Genomic DNA, 15,500 nt, shown 5'->3' with positions numbered 1-15,500 from the left:
ATATTCAATAACATTTCCTACTGTTCAGAACATAAACATATATGACCTACATGTAGGCCTACAATACAACCTGAACGGCTGAAATTTCTGCAGCGTTTTTTCATATATTGCAAAATGTAGCCAACTTTTTTCGCACAGATCTAAGCACCCTCCCTTTACCAAAATTTCTCAAAGGGGACAGATTACCACTCTCCTTAGACCACTCCCCAGGGATGAGAACATAACATCTTAGTCTCCCAACAACAAAAAATATTGTCTGCGCCCCCCCCCGTCTCCCCCTGATGTCAGTCAAGCACCCCATTTGAAAACTGGAGTAATTAATATGTCAATATTTGTATGACTGGTGTCCATCCCTTTTGGAAACCTTAACTTCCTGGTCTACAGAAAATATCTATATCTTCTATGCATACACTGATAACAAAATGTGGAGTAAACAACATAGCAGTAGTAAATGGAATCAAAATAGTTATTTATAGAACTGGGCAATTAATAATTCCTACATTCTCAAATATGCATTTTACCACTATGAATAACAAGAAGAAATAAAAGTAATACAACTTTATACACTTTACACATTTTTTTTCTTTTCGATATTGAAATAGTGATTGTGTAATGTTTCTTTCTCTAGCACTTGTAGAGGAATTGAATTGAGAACACCTCTGTCATCCAAGATTAATGTATGTCGTCCAGTTACAGAGTTGTTGACAATTTACAATTCATAATCATGGACGTTAAATATGAATGTAAGAGACTGACTTCGGTCAGTTTGCCGCGTTGATAAGCCAATGAGGCTTCTTCACGAGTTCCTGCTTGCAGGAGGATCTAAAATACATACATACATACATGTTGATATTCGTGCAGAGATATATCAGACTTGCCTCAAGTCTTCAACATCTGTGATGTATTCCAAAGAACTACAACAAGCTATCTATACATAAACGACCCCCGGAGGGCCTGGGGAGGCCCTGGGGGAGGCCCTGGGGAGGTCCCGGGGAGGCCCTGGGGAGTCTACCAATAGGATGTACCATCATATGCCAAAATGATGACATGTTCCTGTTTGTGTGAAACTTACTATTCAAACGTCATAATGCATAATCACACCCAAAAATATTGCACCGTATAATCACAAAATGTTTATCACAACATGGGAAAAGAAATGTTCATGTTATTTCTAACTTTTAAGTGAGTCCACTAAAAACGTGGTTCTTGCAGAAATTGCACCTTTACAGCCTACCGCTAGCAATAAGGCTTCAAAAGCTAACAGTAGAGTGGTTAAAAATAACTGACTACGGGATTGATATGATGTCAAGGTTACAGAAACAGGAAGAGAGTCCCAGATGGTTGAGCGTTTTGTTTATCTTTCACTTCGGGGTACGTTCATTATTTGGGCATCGTGGGGAATGGGCTAGTGTCAACACACAGTGTTTGTTAATCCTGCCTAAGAATGATAAAGCTCTGTTAAGCATAATCCATGTACAAAAATATATATAGTTCCTGCTTGCAACCCATTCAAACAAGTATTAAATGTGAGAAAGATGGAAAACAATTTCATGGTTTGTACAATAAAATATGGAGTATACTTAGAAACCAGTGCTGATTTTATAAATGTATAATGTCTAGCAAACCCCCCTCCCCCACCTGCTCCCCAACCTACAATTCACCAGAGCCCCTCCCCTCCCCCCACCCAACAATTCACCAGAGCAGAATTTCTTATCCATTTACTTGCGTTAGCATTGAATCTCTACTACTGGTAAAAACTGAAAGTGTTGTTTGTCAGTAATGTCTGACAAGCAGACCTACAGTAAGTCAATGCCAGAATCACTTATCCATTATTTGTGTATCCTTGGCAACCCAATATTGATATTCATGAGAACTGAATCTCTGATTTATCAGCTATGCTGGCCTAACAGATCTACAATGAGACTTCTGTCTCCCTAGCAACAGGACATCTCATCAGAGCTGAATTTCAAAACCTTCAGTTGTGTCTACAAAACACGCCACAACTGATCAGAAATGGACTTCTTTTAAAACAATTGTGTCTGCCCCTAGCATTGGTACATTTTTTTATCCCAACCTTTTCGATATTCAACTTTGACGGAAGAAAGTAGATGAAAAAATACTCTGTTTTGACTTTGCAAAAACACAAAATGTGGTTGAGCTGTAAGATGGTAGCACATTTGATGCCCTCACACCTCTCATGAAAACATTTTCCCTCGGTCTATTTTATTTTTAGTCTGTCTTTGTTCTTTATAAACCACCGCACAGCCCCACCCCCCCCACTCTACCCACACCAAAATGTATACCCACATCTCATTCAGTAGGTAACCTTTAAACCCTCAATATATTCAACAGTAAGGGTTACACATAATCACACTATATTTAACTGTGTGTATGAAGTAGACAAGCAGGAAGTGATTACGATGATTGGCAAGCACTCGTGTTAGGATAAAGGGATCCCACAATCAGATTATCAGACAATAGCTTAAACAATAACATGTAAGATACGTTTCATTTCCTGTTACCGTAAGGTCATACAGTTACAGCTCTCCTAGTCCTAAAGTTACATCTTAACAGCTAGATAAACAGATACTTGACAATTCCAAAAGGTAAAGCTAAATATCGTCTTCCTTAGTGGATAAGTTTTCTTTACATATCTTGTTATGTGCATGATGTTAATGACCGAGACACTAAAGGAAGCTTAATCTGATCCGTCATTACGATGCTACTGTACGATAGGAATTCTGTATCTGAAAGAATTGCGTCTGAATTACAAAGAGGAATATATTCTCCACTAAGGGAAGCCTCACAAATCTAACCGCCAAGTCCGGACCGGTGCATTTTTTTGCGACTATAATGAGGCACAGCCACAAGCAGATAATGAGTCACACTTGGGTGCACAGTCTCCAAACTACCCTCCACGCTATAAAGTTACATTCACAGCCACAGTCAAGTTTCTACTAAGCCGATTTGAACACAATAGCGAGTTGAACAAAAGAGCACTCTTAATTAAGAGTCAGAAGGTATCCAAACATTCAAAAGATAGTGTGTTTATACACCTTATTTTATCGTTCTGCAAAGGCAAAACTTCTGTGAAAGTAAGGAAGGAAATGTGAATTAATACTGAAGGAATCTAAAAAGCTAATTTTCTTGTTTGCCCTATCTGCCAAGTTGGTAAAATAACTTACGTTGCCTTTTTGCAAGGACAAGTTTCCTGAATGAACTGATTAAAAAACTGAAACGAAATCACAATCTAACTTCTTGTACACGTGCACATAAGCGTGAACCTGAGTCAAACATACAGAAGGCTCTAGCCATAATTCTACGAGTGAAGAACAGAACCTGAACTCCCCCACAGGTTAAACATATTGGTTGACTGTAGAGTAATTTTCCACCTCTGAGAAGGTATCTGCCAGGCAGGATCTAAATATCTTCTCCTAGCTAGTATCCTTGGTTACAATTCCGTACGAATAACGATCAGGTAAAACCAGACGGAAAAAAAAGGCACCTTCTTTGCACTTTGGATGGTAGAATGAGAAGGAAGGGCATTGACAGGAGGGGCCAGTCATAAAGGGAGCACAGTGTTTAAAGGTTACCAGTTCATTCTAGGCAAGGTAGAACATGGTGCTAAGGTTGTGAGGAGACAGGTATCAAGCGAGAAGCGAAGTAAATACCTTCTCCTAGCTTTATTATACAATTATATTATGCTTCATACCACAACTGGCATGTTTGACGATTCCACCAAGAGGGGGCGACTCCCAGACGGAAAGAAATTTTCAGAAAAAAAGAACTGTGGGCCTTACCTGATAGACCAACAGCATCATAAACATCGCCAAAATCACCATCATCAGTAGGGTGCACTAGATGAGAATCGATATATCCAGCTGAGAGAGGGGCAAAATAGAGCAGAAAGAAGGCAATTAGAAACACGATAATAATAATATATAATAATTGATCGATCCATTAATCTAATCTATAACATTATCATTTTTATTACAATTGGGATGAGATATCAACATTGTTTCTGTTAACAAATATTGATGACAGCTGCCACCAGATGTTAGCGGAGTAAATCGAAGTAAGTCAATTCAAATTTTTCTCAACAGAAGAGTTACAGGTAGTCTACTTTATAGGTGGCAGGGGGTCGGGGAACTTCCAACACAAACCTGCAGCTCTCTGATAAGAAGTACTTACGATCGCCGAGTTTATTCTTAACAAGCCATTTTCCCGGTGGGTTAGGTCCATCTTTACGTATGATATCCAAACTTTCTCCCTGGATACATATGACAGAGAATTTATCGTTTTCGTCGCCGATGTCTTGCAAGGAAGTTCCTGTTCCCAGTACTGTCCAGTCACCTTTGACCTGTAATAAGGACAGACGATTGGTGATGAGGCAGTTTCGCAATGTTTATATATTTTACGCCCCTCTCCCAATCAGATTTAGTCATGTATAAACTACTCCTTGGAATGACTACATCAAACTAATATGCAAACAATTCTTGCCGGCCAAAAGAAGTGTGCAACAAGCTTCAAAAGCTTCAAATTGATAACCCCACCAGTTGATGACAACAACAACTCCCACCTGATTCTTAAATGCAAATATGAGCAGGATTAAGACAAATCTGTTCTTGGGCAAGACCCAAAGTTTATCACACATTCAAACATCTTTGTCACATCAAGGCAGCAAAGTAATGACTAGGCTCGTATGGAATCTGAAACAATGCTCGCCAGATAGCAATTCTTTCCCTCTACCAACAGCGCTAATGGTTACAGCTAACGATCTTCGTTTGCTGAGTAAATACTTAAGCCATAATTGAAGACGTCCATCTTGCTTCTGTCGTTTGCTGCTCTTAGTTAGCACCACTACAATTTCAAGTATATATATATATATATATATATTTCTACTACCAGATCAAGTTTCAAATCAGGAGACCTATTTTAACGGTAAAACCATTTATACCAACAGATCAGGTTTCAAATTAGGAGTATTATAACGATGAAACTCGCATCCCGATATTCTGTGATTAAAGTGGATGCAAACTGCAGTTCTCAACTCTTTTTTTAAAGAGGGAGGTAATTATCACCCACTTGGAATAATAAATGACCTGTAAATCATTAACTAAATTAGAGGCTGTGTTTTATGAAGTTGTGTCTCACCTTGAATTTCTTTTTCAGTTCTTTATCTGCTTTCTCTTTCTTCTTCTTCTCCTCCTTCTCCTCCTTCTTTCTCCTTTCTTCTTCCTTCTTTTGTAGTCTCTCCTGATCTTTCTTTAGTTTCTCTTGTCTCTTCCTCTCCGCCTCTCTTTCCTTCTCCAAGGTGGCAGCATCCGACCTGTCAAATATTAAATACACAGATCCAAACACGTTACTTCAGAACAGTCACCACTTGACAAGCTATTAAGAAAAAGTATCAGTTTTAAAAAAAAAAAACCAAAAAGACATAAAAGAAACTAACATTTAAGATACTGTTGAAATAAATATGATACCTTCAGCGAAAGACAAAAAAATAAATAAAAATCTGACAAATATACTAAAAAAAAAAATAGGCTAGTCTGAACATATAAGTATAAATTACTTCAAAAGTTGCAAAATATGACATTATCTTGAAACTTAAGCAACTGTTAATCACATAAACGCTTCTCAGAGGAGGGGGGAGGGTGGGAGGAATGCTTCTCCCCGCCTTTCTTTGGGCCACAACATCCGTAACAGGAGGCTCTCCAAGATGATAGAGGTTGGGGTCACCAAGCAAACACCTTTGAATACCAGGAGCATATTACTTACCCAACAGCATTTCCTGCTTGGTCTATATCTAAGGGTTCATACAGTTCATCACAATCCTGAAAATTAAAACAAAACATTTTATCTCCCTCTTCTTCATCAGCACTAGGCCTTGAAGGTGGTTTTGAAAATGAACAGGAGGGGTGAGCAGGGGTGAGGAGGGGGAGAGGGGTGGGAGTGAGGGTGAGGGATTAAAGGGGAAAGACTTAAGGCCTTGGAAAGTTATCTTTCACAGTAGTTTCCAAGTCTTCTCTTTTGGGGAATACCTGGATGAGGTTTTATAGTGAGACCAACCAGGGGATAGGGGTTCCTGCTATCCTTGTGGGAGAGGGAGGGGAGAGAGGGTTTCTCCACTCCTGTGGCAAAAGAGAACTTTTGGATACTCGAATGGAAAGTGACAAATTCAGACTATCGGTAGACTCACTTAAATCCGAACCTCACACCTCAATTAATAAGGATATATACCAAGACTTAGCCCCACCCAACTACTGTGTGGCAGCTTAACTGAACTATTTCCACGGTAATTCATGTTGCAATATGGTATGCTATCGTCACTAGTTATCAAAAGACTTACTGATTTGGATACAAAAAAACGTAGGATGCTGGCACTTTGGATGGTAGAATGAGAAGGAAGGGCATTGACCGAAGGGCCCGTCATAGAGGGCGTAAAGTGGTTTAAAGGTTACCAGTTCATTCTGGGCAGCACGGTAGAAAGAGAGTGCTAAGGTTGTGGGGAGACAGGTAAGCAAAGAACAAAGTAAATATAAATCTCTTTAGGTGCTGTTCTCTTCCAGTTACTTACCCCATCAATAGGATCATAGATTTCACCACTATCACCACTAAAATCCAAATCTCACAGCTCAATTAGAGAGGTAATATACCAAAGATTCAGCCCCCCCACCCAATTAACTGTATGGCAACTTCACTGAACCATTTCCACAGCAAGTCCTGGTTGCAATACTGTTTGTTATCATCAGTAGTTTATCAATCTCTTCCAGTTTCTTACCCCATCGATAGGATCGTAGATTTCACCACTATCACCGCCGGAGCCGGTATACTCTGAGGTACCAGATGTCTGTATGTGAGATGATGAAGAGCCAGCGCTGGTCTGGTGGTGTACTGGCAATGTATCGATAGATGGCAGGGACGGAGGTGGCACACCTATGGAGGAGAAGGAGGTAAGAAGACCAGGTCATTTACTGATTTCATAGACAAATTCATAATTCATGATTTCATAAACACTGCATATTATGGGTGGAAAGTTGTCGCATAAAAACACGGCTGGGGGACATTTGTGGATTTATAAATTATTCACATCTAGTGGTGTGTTGGCAAATTGAAACAGGATCCGCGGACTCGTCTCGGGGGTACTAGACGCACGCAACGAGGAAGATAAATTACATGAGGATGCATGTTCCAAATCATTATACCTGAGCGCACCAGGAAATACAAACATGCAACCGTGTATCTCTGTAGAAACGTGAGCTTTGTAATTTATCCTGGTCAAAATGAAACCTGATTTGCAAACGCTGTTGGTATTAATTTTCATTTTCTTTCAGTTTCCTCATACGAAAGCAGAATCTGTATACCGAGACAGGTGCCTCGCTGTTCCGAGGATGATACAGACCATCATGGCTGAATAGGAAGGTGGCAGTTATATATTAGTTTCAGCTAGGTGCAAACTCCCTTGACTGGAGAACAAGAGCATCACCGCTGAATAAAATGAAACGTACCAAATTGTACGGAAGTACAGGATTGGTCAATGACAAATTTGTGAGAGTGAGGGGAAGGAAAATGGACACTATCTTTACTTGGATTATATACCTTGATCTCAAAAAGAACATTTGATACAACGTTGATCATTCCATTCTCTTCATGAAACTTTCTTATTATGGTTTTCATGGTAAGGCATATGATATTATAAAGAGTTACTTGTATTACTCTTGTTTTGTTTTCTGGAACAAGTTACCAGATCACATTCGAACATGCTCTAAACTTTCTACATTCAAAAGTCTACTTAAGACCCATCTTTTCACTTGTTCTTTTGTAAATTAATCTGCTTTTTTTGTAAAGGGCCTTGAGCAGTAACTTTTGTCTACTGATTTGGCGCTATATAAGTCTCATTTAATATTATTATTAGTATTAGAGAACACAGTGTCAATACACTAATTTATAAACTCTCCTCCACAGGTGTTCCACAAGGGTCTGTTCTAGGGCCCTTGTTGTTTCTTATCTATGTCAAAATGATATTCAAAGAGCTGTCCCAGATGTTTCTATGAGGAAATATCGGGACAGGAGGAGGGTTGAAGGAAGAATTTAAATGTCACATTTTAGGTCATTAGCAAACCTTTGAGGCCTATACCTATTTTCTTCATTCCTGGTGTGATTTTTGGTGGGATATACTATTAACAGACTGTTGCTAGGTAACTTGGCATGCTAATATCACTGAAAGTGAGAACAGTTAAAATGGCTTTCCTAGAGAGATGAGCTCTGACCTTCTTACTGTTGTGTCCAATTGAATGTCTCCGTGTAAAGAGGGTGGGACTAGCATGAGTGTTCACTGAAGTTTAACCATTTAACTTTCATGCTAAATTTTCTGGCATATTTTGGGGTCAATACATTTGATCTGTGTCTTTAAAAATAGTAATATTTACTAGATTTTTAGCAAGACTAAAATGTATTTTCAAAATCTACCCTACCCACGGTCTTTTCTGTAAAGATAATCCAGTTGAAATCCATAACTTGGACATCTGGGAAACCGTTATCATACGATACTTTCTACAAATCAAAAGATTGTCCGAACCTTTTCAGTCATAAAAAAAACCTCCAAAAAGTAGGAACACATGCGATGGACAAAAAGCTCTTCTACGCTATAAACCTATTATATACACAGGAAGGTGAGCGGCATTATTCCTTAAAATTCCAGAGTTCCTATTAAAGCATTATCAGCTTCCAGGAACAGTAGACTATTAACCTGAACTTAAAAACCCACCTTCTACCTATTGCCCTTCTCAGTAACTTTAATAGGGAAAACCCCATCATTTCCCAAAACCACAGGATGTCAACTTGATCAAACTCGACTACTGTTTATCTGCGACCTCTCTGATACGCAAAGGAGGATTTTTTAAACAAAAGGAACAGTATATCGTCATCAAAATTTGCAAATGTATAGAGAACATTAAATGTTACAAAATATTGTCTGGTCAAAAAAACTGATGTACCACCCTGAAACTATGTAACAGAATGGCACTCTCCTTTGCAGTCTACCCATTCTGCTCCTGCCTTCACCATTCCAACACCCTACCACCCCTCCACCCTCCCCTCCCCCTCGGTCACCATTAGCACCGCCACAATCTTGGATTAATAGGGTTTAGAAGAACGAAAGGGAATTTAGTTACATGGAATACGGTATTAATTTTTCAGCTGCATTTTGCATTCCATTATATAAACCTGATCCGGATGATTTTAACGAGGCTTTTAAATGCTAGACCTCCAGAATGCAAAATTTGTCCATTGTGGTAAGCTTAGTCAGTATAGTAAGTGACTGCACCCAAAGGAATAATAGTTACATGTATGGCCTTATGGGCGGCAACCGTACTGTCGATTATTTTCTCCAGACCAACAAAACTTATCCAGATACATTGTATCACTAAGGTTCTCCCATATTCCCCAGTAATCTCTGTTTTTTTCCCCTCTTTTTTTTAAAGTCAATAAGATCCTTTGAGAATGAACACCCTTTCCTTTCTTTCCTCAAATTTTGACCTAGTTTGATGACAAACATTAAGCTTGTGAACTCCTCAAATCGAAACTACAAAGTATAAAAACTGACACTCGTATACATTTCTCTTGCATGGCAATAGGGGGACAGTTGCGATGTTGAGAAATGAGCAAATTTACAATGTTATGGATTGAAATCAATTTATAAACTATTGAAATTCCTGAGCAGACGTCTACAACTAGTTTTTGCTTCTTACAACTTTCACCAAAAAAATCCTGATCTTAAAATTTGCAATGATATGTGGCTAAATTTTGAGTTTGCTACTAATGTTAAGTTGGTCACTATTTTTGATGTGCAAATGTGTACAATATTTTTTAGATAAACATGCAAACCGTTAAGTACTGAGAAGGCCGCCTATTCGTAGGAAATAGCATCGTATCAATTTCCTAGGTATCAGAGTGACCGTTTTACTTGCATAATCGCTGTGGAAAACCCAAACATGAACTTCATTTTATCTTTCACAAATTATCTACAACTATTCGTTGGCTCTTAATTGCAATTAAACTTATTGAAAGCAAATTTTGAAATGGGTCTGATTGTTAATTGCTACGGAGTGGAAAATAGTAACATGTAGTTATTTCATGGGCATTTTTACGATAGATTCTAATCATATCTAACGACCAGCTGTTATACTTTACATCTGGGATTTTCTCAAGAATCTCAAATTAGACATCTAAAGACAATTATATTCCAAATCAACGGCAACTCATCTGGAATATAATTTCTGATTCATTTGTGCGCTCTAAATCAAACGATGATGTCACCACCGGAATCGATTGTTTGCTGCGGTCCGTTTATCCAGGAAATCGGTCGACCCAAAGAAAATTACAGATAATGGTGCATGTTGAATCACCTTCTAGCTGCTAAACTGCGATGCACGACCTCTGTTCCAAGCAAACAGGAAAAATTACAGGGGACAGGAAGTGGAAAAAGGAAGTTCAAGCGTATGCTTCCAGTTGTTATGACACAGGCTGAATACATGCATATTGGCACCACAACACAACCTTTCGCAGACACTTTGTATATGTATCATAACATATCAGAAAATCAGCTGATTTAGTGATTCCTTGCTAAAGATTTGTATGAGAACATATGTATCAACACCAGATTTCCAATGTTTGTCAGCCATTGTTGATTTTGTCTAATCGGAATTGAACTGCAACCAAAAGGACTAACACATCACATTCATTCAGATTTCTTTTTGGGCTGTTGCTGGTCACAAATGACCTTTCACCCCCACAGAAGTAGGGGTCTGGTAGCCACTAAAGTGGAATGTACGTAGGCCTACCCAACTGAGTATGATATTCATACCAACTTCACTTTCGGAGAAGTAAAAAAAGTTCTTTACTTTGACCACAGCTGATCTTGAATTGAAATTTTATCTTGAATTTTTGTAAAAAGAATTTTTTTTTTTTAAATAAATTTAAAAAAAAAAAAATTTTACATGAAATTTTATGTACAAAAATGTACAAAAATCAACAAGGACAATGTACTCACTAAAGTGGATCCACTCCCATGTTTGAAGTTTATGCAATCTTTAATTTTTGGAGTTACTTTGTTTAGGAGTTTTTCAAACTTTTAACATTTCTTTACCTCAAATGACCTTTGAACTCTACGAAAGACAATGAGGAACTTCTATTCAGTACAATGGAGCAACATACCACATGTAAAGTTCATAATAATAATACAGATAAAGAGTGCACTGTATGTTGCTTGGAGACGGGTAACATGGAAATCCTTGCCCTATTCATAGTTTATTCTCTATATACCTGACGATTATTCCCTGCCATTCACGTCAGTCAGTATTATACCTTAAAGGTAGTCACTATTGTTTATAGGCCCCAAATAATAGCTCGCTATAATTGCTAGAAGTTTTCAAACAGTACTTTCATGGAGGTCTTTACTTTCCAAATTGTTCTCAGGCATATTTAAGGAACACACAAGATGACTGAATGTCCCAGTGAGGATAATTTCCTCGAAGGTTGTAATCAAAACAGTTTAAGGATTTTGACCAAAGGTTACCACTGACCATATTTGAATATCTAGCATATTTGGGGCCAACACATCATACCTTTAAATACTTGCCAAGATGGAGAATAGTCGACAATGTCCACTGTAAAACACAAAAAATCAGTGTTTTCACAAAATATGCTAGTACTCAAAGACCAAATCTGGTCACCAATAATTAAACTTCTTTTGCTGCTAAATTTGATCCCTCAGCACCCGGGATTATAAAAATAATAATATGAAGAGAGGAATTATATCTCCAGGGAAGTACTCTGAGAAACATTTTAGGAATTTTAGCGACATCTATCGACTTACAAGCTTTTTCTGGATATCTTATGGTGTATCGTTTCCTAAAAGCAAAATCATTTAGTCCCAAATTTCAGCATTTATGGCATATATCTGTCAATGGACAGTGTCCTTAACACTTTTGATGATACAATACAATCACAGAATATATGTCTCTCTTCAAGAGCATGCGGATAGCCGTGCAATGTCACAGTGTCTGCATCTTAACCTGTTCTCTTGAAGCTGAAAATTAGGCCCAGATTCCGACTTCAGAGGGTGGAATTACTTTAACTGTCATCCGTCAGACACTCGACATTTAACGGCTCTGTGCTCGGACAAATACCTGTCAGTAACCGTCCCCCAATCAGGAATTGTTTCATTAAGCGACGCCGTAAAACCATATATACATGCAGTGTATATATGCAGTGTGCATGGGGTACGAGGCAACAGAGTAGGGGGATGTGACAGAAGCCAGAGGGATATAGATATCATTAAAGGACTAGTAACGTAACGAGGACAAGAAACAAGCAAGCTTTATCAATTATCCTTGGCAATTGAGTAACCGTCGGTGAAAGGGCAGGGCTTAAATAACGAACAGATATTGCCAGTATTAAAGCTTGTATGCACGATCCAGCTAACTGTTAAGAGACACACACACTATACTGTGATCAGGTGAATCATATAGACTTTCAGAGTCATCTTACTCAGAACAGGAACATTTTCCTATTCCCATGTTCTTACCCTCCAATCCCCCCCCCACCGCTCACCCCTCCTCTTCTTCTCCCTCTCCACCCCCACCTCTATGTCCAGTGCCTATCCATGTTGGGGCATGCATTACAAAACCAAGCAAGCTTAAAAGTTATTTCAATAAACTACAACTGTCTTTAAAATTCAATTCAATGTGTCATAGTCCCCCATAACAATTTGGAAATATGCTAGAAAGTCCAAAACTGGCCACTAACAATGAAACATTTTCTGTTCCCACAATTCACAGGATACGTCTTTTGTTTCCCCTTTTTTGTCTGAGAACAATTTGGAGAGTTCGAACCTTCGGTATGTATTAAAACTACTTTCACAAACTATAAAGAGTTTACTTTTAGCGTGCCTTTCAAATACAGCTTTGATAAGTGCTATTCTCTATACAGTGTCCTCATCCTTCCATGAAAGAGAAACACTCAACAGGGAACAGGGAAATATAAATTAACACGAGGGAAACTTTCGTCCTTTATCTCACCCAGGAGTTATTAAAAGTACAGTATGCAATGTTTCCTGAAAGGTATTGAGGGCGGTATTGATGAACTTGGAATGCATTGACTCCCAAGGTTTGAACTGATTATATCAGCTGGCTTCGGCTTTGAGTACAACTTTTCCGTATGCTGCAGTGTTGGACGAATCGAACCCTAAAAAGGTCGTTGTAGACCTTGCAATCCGCGGTCCCCATTACAATTTTGCAAGATCGGTAGTGAGTGAAAAAAGTCATTGTCAGTTTTTTTTGTTTTTTCACTAAAGGTCAAAAGCATTGACCCCAAAAGTCTGATAGAAAACTCAAAAAGTGGTCACTCAAAATTTCAAAAAGCGTTTTATACTGTCACTACTTTCGATTCATCCACTCGCCCACAGAGAGATTTTATTGTATAAGTGGTCACTCCACAAAACCGTGGAAAACGTTTTGGATATTAGAACCTCCCAATGAAAAGCTTTTAGCAACTATTTAAAGTGCGCTGAAAAGAGTTGGCACTGCGTATTAAAGTCTAGTTCCCTCAAAGCAGCTTTTACCAACCAATGTACAGTATCACTATAAAGACTAGCATTCCTTTTTGAATAAAAATCAGGAAACAACAGTATCAAGTGTTTAAATTCTTGGGGAAGTTTACTTGCCAGTTTAGACAATATCACAAAGAGTAAATCCACGCTGCGGTTGCTGGAATAAATTTGACGGATGCACATTTTTGTCGGTACAACTTCCAACACCCCTATACGATATCAAAAAAAAATCACAATTCTCCAGTGTTAACTTTGCAGCTATACTTCGCTGGAATATAGCATGTAGAATTTATAGTGTAGGTTAATGACACAATCTATGTTTGTCTGTACTCTGTATTTTTTAACCTTACCCTTACTGAATTTGTATAATTCACAAATTGCCCTTTGTACAGTTGAGTAGGAGGTAACAGCTCTACCCCCAGAAACACCTCTGGCCCGGACTATATGTATACTCTCCATTTTTATTTTCATGATGCATGGTGACTATTAAACTGATCACCAGCTCGGTGGGAAGCGATGTCGGATGCATGTTCTTTCTTTTTCCTTCCTTTCCCTTCCTTTTTTCACTGTAACAACTAAGAAAGTTGTGCTATATGTAGGTTGCTATTATGATCTTGTTTCAACTTTCAGTATTTGACAACCCCAAATATTTACCAGCAGTTACAGTACAATCAGTGATTGAAGGATGTGCATAGTTACTTGGTCGTTCGTCTTAACCTGAGCCACAGTTGACACTTTACACAAAAGAAAATCTTCTGACACTTTCATTTCTGTATTAGTGATGTTTCAAATTCAAATCAGATTCAGTCATTCACAAACTTGGTTGGGATTGTATGACAACAGAAAGCACATTACGTAACCTATGACTCATCAGGGACTTATTTGTGTGTAATGAATGAACAATGCCAATAAGAAGAAGTTTAGCAACAACAAAAAAATAATTGAAATTTTACAATAGTATTGAAAGCAACCTTAGTCAACTGAAAAGGTTGCATACAGTACTGAAATACTTTCTGTATGTAATAACTTGTATGTAACAGGTAACAAGGAACATACAACAATGCCATGTAGATTATAATCCATGGAACTATCTCGGTAGTCGGTACAATTTCCATGAAAAAAATTGGGGAACCGACTTTCTTCCTGCATTATTTTCATCTTATGTTACCATGGAAACGAGCCAATTATTTGCAATTGGAGGAGCACCTCAGTGTGCATTGTAATAGTAACCTATCAGAAGTACAAGGGGCAACCTTAGCTGGATAGAAAGGGGTATCAGTTAATAGTATGTGGTTATCATAGCGATACATACTTATGACATCAGAGTATCACTCTAAATAAATGATTTGACTCAGCCAATGGTGATTGGTGACAGTACCTGTCCGTATACATTACACTCAATCTGTTTGAGATACTCTACATGTACATGATGGACTACATGAAGTGATACAACCCAACTTTACAGCTCTGATTCATATCCTTACAACAGGCTATCTGTACCCTGTAATAATTAATACAGACACTTGGGATTATCCATGCTTCCAGTTACACGTGTGACCCATGGACAGCATACCCATAGCACTGGACTGCAACACTTAATACAGTAATATATGTATATATAATTATATGTATAATTATATATATATGTATATATATATGTATATGTATATATGCATATGTATATATATATATATGTATATATGTATAAGTATATATGTATATGTATATATATATATATATAATATCAAGGAAATCCAGAGATAGTCTCCTAATATCGATGCTGATTAATTCAGTTCATTATTAATGATTAACCAATTACATGACCTTCTTGGCACTTTAGGGCAGGATGTAGACTGGTTGGTGATAAAGGTTGTGACTCTTATTCTCCAGA

General features: G+C 38.1%; 1 protein-coding gene across 5 annotated transcripts in view; it reads right to left on the bottom strand.

The window, feature by feature from the left end:
- The window catches only part of LOC139982128 (uncharacterized), a 71,979-nt gene that overhangs the window by 9,166 nt on the left and 47,313 nt on the right, over positions 1-15,500 (bottom strand). For all 5 annotated transcript variants that reach the window (XR_011797993.1, XM_071994730.1, XM_071994743.1 and 2 more), the window contains 5 exons: positions 6,782-6,936; positions 5,779-5,834; positions 5,155-5,329; positions 4,192-4,360; positions 3,801-3,881 (listed from right to left, as the gene is read on the bottom strand). Coding sequence is in view for 4 of the 5 variants with exons in the window: in XM_071994730.1 (XP_071850831.1) it covers positions 3,801-3,881; positions 4,192-4,360; positions 5,155-5,329; positions 5,779-5,834; positions 6,782-6,936 (636 nt within the window). In the remaining variant the exon portion in view is untranslated. The remainder of the gene's footprint in view (positions 1-3,800; positions 3,882-4,191; positions 4,361-5,154; positions 5,330-5,778; positions 5,835-6,781; positions 6,937-15,500) is intronic.

The sequence above is a fragment of the Apostichopus japonicus genome, chromosome 2 (genome assembly GCF_037975245.1).
Source record: "Apostichopus japonicus isolate 1M-3 chromosome 2, ASM3797524v1, whole genome shotgun sequence".
Taxonomy (NCBI): Eukaryota; Metazoa; Echinodermata; class Holothuroidea; order Aspidochirotida; family Stichopodidae; genus Apostichopus; species Apostichopus japonicus.
The sequence above is the reverse complement of the archived record's forward strand: the minus strand, read 5'-3'. Positions and strand labels throughout refer to the sequence as shown.